The sequence below is a fragment of the Amia ocellicauda genome, chromosome 23, assembly GCF_036373705.1.
Source record: "Amia ocellicauda isolate fAmiCal2 chromosome 23, fAmiCal2.hap1, whole genome shotgun sequence".
Classification (NCBI taxonomy): Eukaryota; Metazoa; Chordata; class Actinopteri; order Amiiformes; family Amiidae; genus Amia; species Amia ocellicauda.
The window spans coordinates 15421046-15434534 of NC_089872.1; the positions used below are offsets into that span (position 1 = coordinate 15421046).

At 36.4% G+C, this 13489-nt stretch overlaps 1 protein-coding gene across 1 annotated transcript; it reads right to left on the reverse strand.

Moving 5' to 3' along the window:
• Positions 1–8750: 8750 nt before the first annotated feature.
• Positions 8751–13047, reverse strand: LOC136718876 (G-protein coupled receptor 4). Its single transcript, XM_066696659.1, has 2 exons — positions 12932–13047; positions 8751–11825 (listed from the first exon to the last, which is right to left on the reverse strand). Exon 2 carries the CDS (start codon positions 11816–11818, stop codon positions 10784–10786), a length of 1035 nt encoding a protein of 344 aa, XP_066552756.1. The 5' UTR covers positions 11819–11825; positions 12932–13047; the 3' UTR covers positions 8751–10783.
• Positions 13048–13489: the final 442 nt, after the last annotated feature.

Below are 13489 nucleotides of genomic sequence, written 5' to 3' on the forward strand. Positions count from 1 at the left end.
TTGGTGTAGCAGTTGACCCTTTTTATTTATTCAAATAAATTAAAACAATGTTAATTTAAGTTAATGATATTCCCTAACAACGTGAGATCCAGGCCGCCAGTATTCCTAAGTAACGTCCATAAAGAATGTTTTTTCTCATTTCACAAAGGTAAACAATCCGAAGCGCCAGTCAGATTGATGGCATTATTTTGTTTGGCCGTGCCCCCATACTTTCTTTCACAGGACAATTTTACAACACTATCATAAACTAATTTCCTTTGTAATGTGAGACCTTGTAAATTAAGTAGCCAGACTGTCATTCTCCTCCATTAAAAACCCATTCACAGTACTTGAAATAGACACGCCTGACAAAATCCTTGGATATAGCACAGAAAAGCTTGAAGTGTAAATAATATGTCAGAACATCTCTTTAATAAAACATAATCTTTTGCAGAGTAATAGATGCATCAACCCAGAAGGCAAGAGTTTTCATGTTGAAATACAAAATTTCAAAGTCAGGCTGTATTAAATATTAAGCGTGAAACCAATGCTTACTTAAAAATATTAGGCAATCGAATGTGCTGATGCATTTTCTTTCCAATTATACAGATACCTATACAAATATACTTTATGAACAGTATATGCAAGGTTCTCTAATTGTAATTGTTAAAGTAGGTCAAGTGGTGGTTTATTTCTCATCAAATAACAAACCAAACGCAAGGTCTGAGTCTGGACTACATAAAAAGCCAACAAAATATTTATTCTTACAATCAGTTTACACAATAATTTGTACTGTTTTAAAATTGAATGCAATGTTTTTTAATTTGTAGACAAAAGCTACTGCGACGCAGTATATGCTCGACTTAATTTGTTTCGTCCTTAGATATTCATAATGAAGCTATTCTACTGAATCAGTTTTTCATTGTTCAGCCCAACATTTCTGACTCTGAACACAAGCCTGCCGAGTGATCCATATTTCCTCAGTGTCTAGGGAACAGCAGAGATGTTATGGGTAATGACAGTGTAGGCTTCCTTTCTTCCCCCGGCGCATCTCCTGAGAGAATTATCATCTGCCTCTGGGTGCTTTTAGGTTCTGATTCGTTGCTTCTTCACCTGGAGAGCGACACCTGAGAAGTTTTCGTTCCACTTCACAAAGGTTATTCTGGTTGTCATTCCTTCTTAACATAGTCCATTCTATTTTAAAACCACCTGCCCACTAAAATCTGGTATTATTCATCTAAAAGGGCAAAGTGGGGGACACCCCAGTGATTCAGTTTTTCATGTTGCATAGATAAAGCCAATAAACCATGCCTGACAATGTCCAGTCAAAGCATGAAGGGCATTTGTTTAAGTTTTTTTTTTTTTAGTTTCTACATTAGTTTGATGTATAGTCCTCGTTGGTTCACAAAATAAATCACCTTCTTTGAAGATAAATGTAAATATATGAACACTACAAGCTATAACATTACTTGATAATTTGATTCTCCTTCACTGTGCCCTTGAAACTTTGCTAGAAACCTAGAAAAAGCTTACTGCATCTTAATACTGGTAGAAAGAATACAATGAACTAACAGCTCCTACCTTTCCCAATCTAACTGAACTTTATACCTTTTTAAATGTATGCTATTTCACAATACTAGTTTTTATACTGTATGGATATTTCTTTGAAGTGACCTGAAGGTTACATAATTGCATTGCATTTTTAATTAAGTTTGACAATTCCTTGGCACCGTTCTCCTTTAGGGACATGCTTTTTAAATCACATATACGTTAAATCAGTTCATTACAATGGATGTATCTCTCACAATCATTTGTATTAAAAACACCTATGTTTTACAAATATTCAATTTAATAATGAATGGCTGCAGAGGGAAGCAGCATCCTGTAAACCTTCCTCAGTGATTTGTGTCTTTAATTCCCTTCTCATTCACTTCCTCGGTTATATTTTCAACCCTAAGAAGTGAGGAGGCATTTGGATGACGTTGGAATGTCATGTCATGTTGCAGTTCATTCAATCTTACTGAATTATTTAGTTATTATATAGGTGCCCCCATTGCCCTCATTGGTTTACCCTAGATCAGTTCACATCTTCCTGTCATCTAAGTAAGACTTCATGTATGGATGACGTCCTTAAAGGCTGTTGATGAATGAAAGTTTATATGGGTGAAATTATCCAACTGTGCAAAATATCAAATTAACTGCTCTGGGTTTTCATTAGTGTCTCTGTGACCTCTATGACATCACTGGCATTCATGAAAATACACACCTGCCTGGGGAGGGTGCTTAAAAACTGACACTGTCATAATGCTTTTACTTTGTAGAAAAGTGTTGAATTATGTGCTTGTTCTAGGAGTATTACACATGTTTTATTTAATTATGCCAAATTATGCTTTCTAAAGTCAAAGTCCATCAAAAGCATTAAAATTAAAATCTATACACTCTTGTTTAAAATGTATTAAGTTTAAAATGGAGAGCTCAATTTGACCATGTTCTCAAGAATAGGAGATAATACCTGTGTAATTTCGAAGGCCATAGAAATCATCTTAAACTACGAAGCAAACATTGATCTGGATGAAGTGAATGCAAATCTGTCAGCAGTGAGATTTGTATTTGTATTATTATTAATAGATTTTTTTACAGTGTCTTAACCTGCCTTCTAATGAGATCAGCGTTTCTGTACTGAACTCCTGTGACCCACCCGCTAATATCTCTGGGTCTCTTTTTCTCCAGCAGCTTTGTCTTGTTTGATTCAATTCATTTTGGACTGTGCCGAGTACACAAGACTAAAAGCCTGGCTTGTCAATTGTAGTTAGAAGTAGGGAGAAGCATATTCTAAACTATCCCACTACATGAATAGAGTGATTAATTAACCTCAAACCTTCCATTTACAATTTGAATTACAGTAAAATATGCACTCAGAACAAGCTGTCATGTATTACACACACAGTTTTAATTATTTATAAATAGTTGCTCATGCCAGTAAATGTTTTGTAACCAACCTTTTATGCAAAGAGGTAACTGTTACCTAATCATAACTGAACACAGTGTATGTACACCTTATGTAAGTTACAATCAGGAAAAAACAGTTCCCTTTCTCTCTCATACTTCCTCAAACTTCAGTAAGACTGTCAATACCTGCATTTAAATTACATACTAATTACATCATAATATAGACATATACTTATATAATGTATGTATTTTTGCTATGGTGATTTTGTTTTTCCCAGGTTTATATTTCCTTAAACAAATACCTCTCACATAAAAAAACACTACAGTATTATGGGATTCCTCTTATAAAATAAGCTATAATTAATCGCTTTAGTCTAAAATATAAATAACATCATCATAATAATTGTGTACTACAATCAAGCTTTATATATTAATTGGAGAAGAGCCAAAGTTGCCCTTCAGTATTGGGGCATATCTCATATTTAGTCAGTAGTTCATATCTGAATTGCTTAATTGTTCTATAGATACATTTCAAGTGGATTGACCTGAGTACCTTGAGGTTTTGGATTGAAGTTGTTTTGAGCCAGCCATCAATTTTGCAGAGCCTTTATAACAGTAGTCGGTTACAACAAATTACGTTAATTCAAGGCAATGTACAAAAGGTGTTGTGATTTAAACCACTACGGTTCCAAATGTTAAAAACTACCTTTTTAAATTAGGCATATAGAGGAGCTTGCTATTAATGCCTCAATATTTAAAATGTTACATGTCTGAATCTAAAATTATCCCTGCTATCTGTCTTTTACCGAAAAATACAATTCATTAACTGTGCTCACCTTAGTATTGATAAGTCTTCCTGCTGTCTGTCTGGCAATTATGAGAGCTTGTAAAGTGAGGGCATTCTTCAGAAACCCAACAAACTGGGTGATGTAGAAATGTATTTCAAGGGATACAGGATAGATCCCAAAACTGGAGATTGCTTCTCACAATCTTTTGTTCTCTTTTTTAATGCATTATTTAAACCATTTGAAAAATGTCAATAGCTATTGATAGTCAGTAAGTTATGTTTTATGTTGTAGCATTTATTTGTGGGAATCATGTACTGATGCATTCCACCCAACAGCACAATAAAAACATGTATTTTTTTCTTTGGTGTCGGAGTTGCTGGAGATTGCTATTTGTTCTTAGTTTGAACAGTTTTATTTTGCTTTAAACACACAGCCAATTACATGCTGAATTAAAGACCTTGATAAACTGGGTCAATTTGGATCTAAATCACATTGCTGCATTTTTGTACTGATATCCATATATACAGCTGTATTGGGAACTGGAGATCACAAAAGTCCCTGTAAGGCATAGATAAGGCTCAACAGTGATAATGATCAGACAGGCATTCGAGTCAATAAATGGGCCGTGTGCGCTGATGTTGTGCCTGCACAAGCTACCCGTCCCCAGCAGCCCGGCCTATAACAATGCATTCATCTACAAATTAGGTTGCCTGCTTCTAATGAACAAAGTGACAGGGGAGGATACAAGAAAACAGACATTGGTAATCTCTAATTAAAGTGCTCTAAATTCACTGGAACATAATCAACACCGATCAATCATCCCTCGCTTGAAGCAAAGACATTTTGGTCCTGTCAGCGTTTCGTGAAGAAAAAGAATAAAATCATAAATCTGAAGAATTTACTGCAACCTATTAGCACAATAACACCAAGGTGCTTTGTGTGAAAGATCCAATTTAGTGTAGAGCTTCAGTTGCAAATATACTGATACTGGGTTCCTGAGCAGACTATTGGTAACTTCAATGATAAGATGCCATATGCTTCTCTTCCTACTCATAGACTGTGCATTTTACACTTCAAACTTTGCTTGTTATACCAGTTTATGTAGTTCTAAATAAGTGCTAGGCGGAATTTAGCCAGGACTGTAGGAGCCATAATTAAATCATATTGAAATGTAGAGTAATGCAGTTTAAATGTGTAGATACGAAAACAAAAAAGAGGGCAAATTGTCTGTTACAAACACTGCAGAATATTAATGGGATTCCCCCTGTGTACAGCAGGTGGGGTTACAACTCAGCTACACATTAGCTGCTTACAGTGGGGGAAAAAAGTATTTGATCCCCTGCTGATTTTGTACGTTTGCCCACTGACAAAGAAATGATCAGTCTATAATTTTAATGGTAAGTGTATTTTAACAGTGAGAGACAGAATAACAACAAAAAAATCCAGAAAACTGCATTTCAAAAAAGTTATAAATTGATTTGCATGTTAATGAGGGAAATAAGTATTTGACCCCTTCGACTTAGTACTTGGTGGCAAAACCCTTGTTGGCAATCACAGAGGTCAGACGTTTCTTGTAGTTGGCCACCAGGTTTGCACACATCTCAGGAGGGATTTTGTCCCACTCCTCTTTGCAGATCCTCTCCAAGTCATTAAGGTTTCGAGGCTGACATTTGGCAACTCGAACCTTCAGCTCCCTCCACAGATTTTCTACGGGATTAAGGTCTGGAGACTGGCTAGGCCACTCCAGGACCTTAATGTGTTTCTTCTTGAGCCACTCCTTTGTTGCCTTGGCTGTGTGTTTTGGGTCATTGTCATGCTGGAATACCCATCCACGACCCATTTTCAATGCCCTGGCTGAGGGAAGGAGGTTCTCACCCAAGATTTGATGGTACATGGCCCCGTCCATCGTCCCTTTGATGCGGTGCAGTTGTCCTGTCCCCTTAGCAGAAAAACACCCCCAAAGCATAATGTTTCCACCTCCATGTTTGACGGTGGGGATGGTGTTCTTGGGGTCATTCCTCCTCCTCCAAACACGGTGAGTTGAGTTGATGCCAAAGAGCTCGATTTTGGTCTCATCTGACCACAACACTTTCACCCAGTTCTCCTCTGAATCATTCAGATGTTGGCAAACTTCAGACGGGCCTGTACATGTGCTTTCTTGAGCAGGGGGACCTTGTGGGCGCTGCAGGATTTCAGTCCTTCATGGCGTAGTGTGTTACCAATTGTTTTCTTGGTGACTATGGTCCCAGCTGCCTTGAGATCATTAACAAGATCCTCCCGTGTAGTTCTGGGCTGATTCCTCACCGTTCTCATGATCATTGAAACTCCACGAGGTGAGATCTTGCATGGAGCCCCAGACTGAGGGAGACTGACAGTAAATTTGTGTTTCTTCCATTTGCGAATAATCGCACCAACTGTTGTCACCTTCTCACCAAGCTGCTTGGTGATGGTCTTGTAGCCCATTCCAGCCTTGTGTAGGTCTACAATCTTGTCCCTGACATCCTTGGACAGCTCTTTGGTCTTGGCCATGGTGGAGAGTTTGGAATCTGATTGATTGATTGCTTCTGTGGACAGGTGTCTTTTATACAGGTAACGAGCTGAGATTAGGAGCACTCCCTTTAAGAGAGTGCTCCTAATCTCAGCTCGTTACCTGTATAAAAGGCACCTGGGAGCCAGAAATCTTGCTGATTGATAGGGGATCAAATACTCATTTCCCTCATTAACATGCAAATCAATTTATAGCTTTTTTGAAATGCGTTTTTCTGGATTTTTTTGCTGTTATTCTGTCTCTCACTGTTAAAATACACCTACCATTAAAATTATAGACTGATCATTTCTTTGTCAGTGGGCAAACGTACAAAATCAGCAGGGGATCAAATACTTTTTTCCCTCACTGTACCAGATCGTTTTCTGTTTCTATGGGTACTCAAGGTAATGGACAGTAAAGCAACTTTCAGTTTTTTGTCCTTATTCTATTAATGTATATGTTAACCCACCACAAATACACCACTTAGAATTCAATAACACATGTGAACATATTTGTGACTGAAGAACTAAATGTAATATTTCTAGATTGAAGAAATACATTTAATATTTCTAGATTCATTTCACATTCCTAGAGTTTTAAAGCTGACTCTGTTTCTCTGTTACTCTTTGGACCTGGTAAAGGCTGACACAGCCTCTCTCAACAGTATAGATTCTTTCTATCATTTTCAAATATAGCTATCTTATCTATAAGGCTCTGCATTATGGTTTTCACTACATCTTATTGTTTAACAAAACTTGCTTTGTTAGCATCCTTGACCAAGAGGTTATTCATTCATAAAGTCTACTGTATGTAGTAAGTAATTTAAATGTCTCTTGTTAATTAGTTACAATGTGCTTAGTAAGCTTGTTTGCACCAATCAATAAGGAAATAACTGACTTCTCTGTCTTGTATACAACCCATAAAATACCAAATGTAACTCAGAATTGTTGAGACTGTCTGAGGAAACTTCTCCTGCAGCTGCCGGGATAAAGAAACAGCCTTCTACCACACAGCGAGGCTCGTGCTATTTTCTGCAAACTCTTCAGTAACAAACAAGTAGGATTGTACAACTACAGAATTCCTTTCATATATACAGCTCTGGGAAAAATTGAGACCACTTTCCAGAACTGTATGTATGTGTGTATATATATATATATATATATATATATATATATATATATATATATACAACATACTTTCTTGTTCCTATACACGTATAGGCACTAAGTATAGATGTAGAACTGGTAATTAAGTTAGTTCAGTTTTGGGTACATAGTTTAGCCTGTTCTAGAAGATGCATCCATTTCATTTAGACTATTTTAGTTCTTACTTTCTGAATATCAGGGTGCTTACAAGCATATTGACATAACATAATGACTATAAACAGAAATGACACAGCTTTGTATTATGTTGTGCCATCTTCGTTATTTTCTTCATTTACCTGTTTCCTGTCACCATAGTACCTTAAGTAATATATAGAGTCTGCTGTACAAACAATATATCTAACTCAAATCTACATTTTTCTGTACTTTCCTTACATGTATTTCCTTACACAGATATGAAAAAATAAATACTAAATGAGAACATACACTGCATTAGTCAGGCCTGGCTAATTTAATCACCGTCTTCATGTCAAGGTATTTAAATTCTGCAGGTGAACATAATTTGGTGTTTTTCACTGAACATTAGTTCAGTCACTTCACATGCAAAACTAAGTCAGATGTTACATGATCTGCCTATGAGATCAGCTTCCTGTAAGGAAACTGAAATAAATAATTTATGAATACTGTAAAAAGGGAGTTTGCACAGCCTGGAAGATGACTACTACATATACAATTGCAATGAATGAATTTCAGGTTCTGGGAGTTGAAACAGACCAAAACATAGTTTAAACTCGCTTACAAACTACCAAAACTACTATTCTTCCTGATAATGTTTTGACCTCAGACTATATTTTAAGATGTTTTGCCACTTTCAGTCTCCATCATTTGTTTTCAGAACCTCTGCTTAATAGTTAGACTACTTACATTTATTTTATCTATACAGTTGACTCCAAATGTTTTAATACCCTTGATTAATTCATTTTTTTAATTCAAACTAAATGAAAATGTGAATTGTATTGTTCATGCATGTCTTAAAAAAAATACAGATATGATCTTTGTTAAAACATTTAGATAGAATGTATCAAGAGTATGCATATATTTGGTGTACAATCAGTGTCATTTAACTGGTTATATGTTTGTCATCACAATTGAAGAGCAGCCTGTGGCTCCTTTCTGAAGGCTGTAACAGAATAAATATTACTTTCATAATTTCTTAAGACAACAATGGCAGATGGGACGGACTGAATCAGCACCTATGTGTTAGTAACAGCATCTGCATTAAAATTAACAACTGAATAAATCTTGGAGGGTGTGATGGTGGGCTGATAACAATGCTATCCTTATGTTGTAAAAATAGAAAAGTGCATTTTAGTGTTGCATGACAAAAATAAAAAAATGAAACACTTGTTAATTCAACAGAACCTTTAATTTGGCATTTATTTACATTTCCTGTAGAATGAATTAGTAATTTCTGTGGTTTCTGTGGCTTGCCCTGTGTGTTTTGATTAAAAGTGCCCAATGAATTCCCTGTTATTCAGCAAGTTCAAAAGATATCAGCAATGGGCTCGCATGTCTAATGATTTGCCAGACTAAAAGCAATGTATTTTTAAGCATCATACTTTCAGTCATGCAGACTAAAACCAATATTAATTTGTGATCTTAATCAAATTTGGGCTTTTTTGTGTCATCTGCAATCCAATCGCTGTACTGTGAAATCTTTACAAATATTCTCAGCAAATGCAAGGACACAGTATTGAGTCTTCAGTACCTAACAATATTTAACCATAAAATATTTATTTCTGTTGTTTTTGCATTTAGCAATGGAAACTTATTAAAAGTAATATAGAAAAACAACAACAAAACAATTGTATTGTTGTTGTTTTTTTTTCTTATTTACTCAATACATATCACAGCTAAAAAGCATCCTCGGTTCTACATAGCCCTCATGGAACGTGAAATAATTTGTAAATATTAACAGGTTTGTATTGCCACTCTAAAGGGTTTGAAAATGGAAATAACATTTTATCTTGACATACAGTTTCTCTTATAATACGATCTGCTGTATGAAATCCAAATTTTGGCAATTTCCTGGCATCAAAAGCTGGCAATATGCCATTTTCATCTAAATCTAAGTCTTGAGAAATACAGCAGTAAGTGTCTGTGAGCGGTATAAACATGCCCACTTCATAAAAGATGCCTGCATAGAAATCGCTGGCTATTCCATAACACTCTTCCTATATGAACAAATACTATTTCTGAACTTTGGTATCATGACTTTCCTCTAGTATAGATTGTAAACACAGTCAAAACACTCCAATAAAACAGAATAATTGAATAATGAATAGGTCTGGCATACATTTGGTATCTATCATGATAATTAGCACCATTTGCCTCTTTATTATATTACTAATAAATCAGAAATAAGTCAAGTGCTAGGGTTAATGGCTCAGCATTTTGTCTGATACTCAATAATGAAACTTTAGCTGTTTAGTTTTTCTCGTCATATTGCATGACTCAAATCCAATCAAGGGATATATGATGCTATGGGACAGGCTTATAAGGGGAATCTGAGGTCACACAATATTATATAAGCTTGTTTTTAAGTCAGCATGTCACTGTGTTTTTAAACTGATATATACTGCTGCAGGTGTTTGGCTATGTAAACATCGTGCCCTCTGACTTTATTGTTAATGAAACGTCACCACATCCTTCCAAAATTAGGCCTAAAGGACAATTCAGCAAAACATTTAACTCCCTGTTAGACGTAATGCCTTATGCTGCCGCTGTAAATATCCAGGGAAACCTGTAAATATAGATTGTGGATCCTGATTGTTGTTGGGGGAGGTTTCTCTGTTTCCTTGGCAAGAAAAGAGTTCAACACTCAAGTCAAAAGCCAGATACTTTATTCAGTCAGCAGAGTGCTCTGGAGAGTGGTCTATTCAGGAGACAATCTGTCAGAGCCTGTTGTGCGATTGCTTCTAATACCATACACAGCTCTTATTGGTTAACGCAAGTTCAAGTTTAAAATAGCTGGTGCTGAAGACAGTAGGGCTGTTGCTAGTTGCTAGTTGCAAGGCAGGCTGTGAAATGTCTAAATGTCCAGTTCTTTGCCTTAAAGTAGTCACACCGCTATTTATAGATAAAAATAACAACTTCTCACCCAGACTGCGTTTTGTGACACATGCAAGGCAGACTGCGATTACTTCTCTAAATGTCCAGTTCTTTGCCTTAAAGCAGCCAACCTGCTATTTATAGACACAAAAACAACTTCTCATCCATAAAGTCTTTTTTTGACACATGCAAGCAGTCATTATGCACCGCTATTTTAGGATAACTACCGTCATTAATAATACAAAATGAAAGCATTAAATAAACAATGCAGATTTATTTTAAGCTAGACGAGTTTATACTTTCAATAACGGCAAACACATGCAGACTCACATGTTTGAGTCCTGCGTGGAATTTGTCTGTCTCTCTACATGATCTGAAACTGCCGGGGAGGGTCTATGAGATCTTCTCTGCAACCTTCCTAGGCAGCACAAAGAACTATATAATTTATCCCTGAAATCGTTGCGCAGGAAAATATACAGCACAGGGTCCAGCAGGCTATTCAAGCTCAGCAGGGCCCTCCCCATCTGGTAATACACAAAAACTGATCTCTCCCATTCACATGAAATGGGATGGATCAGCAATCCTATGTACTTCACACAGCCTATGAGGTGATAGGGACCCAACACTGTCAGAAATATAACCACCACCATAGTCAGCAATCTTCTTATCCTCTTCTTCTCCTCCTCGACCAGCGAGCTGACTCCAGCCAGGGATCTGAGAGTCAACATGTGCAGGGTAACAATGAAGATGAAAGGAATGGCAAAAGAAAGAACCAGAGTTACCAATCGGTAGATGATGAATTGTTTGTCTGAAGGGTATTTCTCAATGCATAGGTGATTTTGATTGTTTTTCGTGAAAAGAACCGCAAAGGCAATACAAGGGGGCAGCGCCACCACGACCCACAAGCCCAGTGCCACCCAGCGAGCGTATCGCAGTCTCCGCAAGGATTGGAATTTGAGCGGCCGGGCAATAGCCAGGTGGCGCTCTAACGCAATGAGGCACAGGAAAAATATGCCCGCGTAAAGGCTGATATAAAAGACGAGGCCTACCACCTGGCACAACCTGGTGCCGAATTGCCAATAGTGTCCTTTGCTGTAGTAGTCAATCCAGAGGGGTAAAGTCACAATCTGTAGAAGGTCTGAAAGGAGCAGGTTCATAACATAGACTGGAAGGACATTTTCAGATTTGACCAGGCGGTACAACCCATACAGTGCCATCAAATTTAATGGAAGACCCACGAAGAAGAAGATGCCATAAAATACTGGGAGAAAGACTGCATCTACACCAAAGTCGATCCCACAGGAATTGTTGAGAGGACCATTGCTTCCATTGGACACCGTCTGGTTGGGGGTTAAGTCCATCTTAGTCCTAGAATGAAAAGGATAGGATAGGTTAATAAAAAGTTAGTTGAAAAAATGTTTTTGCAACTCTGACTGACGGTTCCTCAACCAGTATTTCTCAACCAAATGGAAGATGGAGTAATGTGACAGGGAATACTGACAAATTATGGAAGAAACATGGGTGGTTCGGGTTCCTATTATGATTACTTTTATGTCTGCACACTAAGTTACAGTAACGCACAGTTCTACAGTGTGGGTATTAAGTAGTTATGTCGGATGTACAGTACTGTTATGATATGTCATTGATTATTGTGTACGGCACGAGGACTTTGGCTCGAGAGATTAAATCGTTACATGTTTTGCTGGAAACAGCTGTCTCGGAGATTTCACTGCTTACACAACATTTAACACAATTTTAAACGCAACAATTGCGATTCTGAACAGCAGTAGTTATTTATCTTGCTCTGGATTTGGTTTATTTCAAGAGTGGCTGGGTGTGTGTGGTAAAGAGGAAGTGTGATTCATCCATTACCTAAAGTGGTTTCAACCATATTTAGACAGACTTAACAACCAAAAACTCAGATTGTCTTTAAAACATATTGTTAAACAAATTAAGACAGTAAAAAAGACAGTTAAAATACCAAAACACGAGTATTCAAATACATAGCTCTTAAATATATCAAAACATATAGAAACCCTTAGCATTTCAAATGTGTTTACATCCTCAGATTAATCAGTGTCCATTATAAATCTCTCAATTTTTAAATACTATAAAACTCATACAAACCAATAAAACATTTTCTTAGCTCAGTACAGTATTTACAGCATTTTGCATGTTTGATAATAAATATAATATTACCCTCAACTCACTTACCACCCCAAACACTTCCTTCCTGTTTATTCCATTCCAGTCTTATTTAAGTATAAATTACTTTCACTTTTTTTTTTAAAATATGAACATGTCGCAGTATGCGCACAAGAAACAGAATCATTTTCACACCACCAAAATTTAACCCCATTCCTTGCTCATCAAAAACATATACAGGCAGTTTTCAAATTCTTATACAACTTGACAAATCACATTTGTTAATTTTTAAAATGTAGCTTTTGAGATAAAATAACTAGAATACTTACTGAGAATGTGTGTTTCACAAATTGAAGAATCTTGTTATTTATTTTTGCTGCCTCCTAAAACACAGAAGTAGCTGCATGTTGAGTAACATATAAAGTAATGGTTTAGTGGATAACTGAACAGAGGTACTGTTGATGTCATATAATGTCAAAATAGGAAGAGGCAGTAAATGAGCAATGGCATTTCAACTTAATATGACTGAGGGAACCATTATAGCATGTTTTCAACTATCAAAACCAAAATATGGCAAGAGATGTCTGGTTCAATTTTGGGTTAGCCATCAATCAGAGGTGAATTCAAGGTCAGACATGTCATGATAGCATAATATAATCTAATATGTGTAATATATTATGATATATCCAGTATTATTTAATCCAAAACATATGACCCAAACTTTTGCAGCTGTCAGTCCTTTGTTGAGAGAAAGAGGATTGATAATGGAGGTTGATAATTATTTTTATTGTATAATTATACTTAATTATAATAGCATATATTAGTATGATTAATTTAATGGCTATGACTGTAGAAAAGAGATGCACATCACACTTTAGCAGTATTTT

Bases quoted from the DNA above. Each gene is read 5' to 3' on its own strand.
- LOC136718876 (XM_066696659.1), bottom strand. From the start codon at position 11,818: ATGGACTTAACCCCCAACCAGACGGTGTCCAATGGAAGCAATGGTCCT.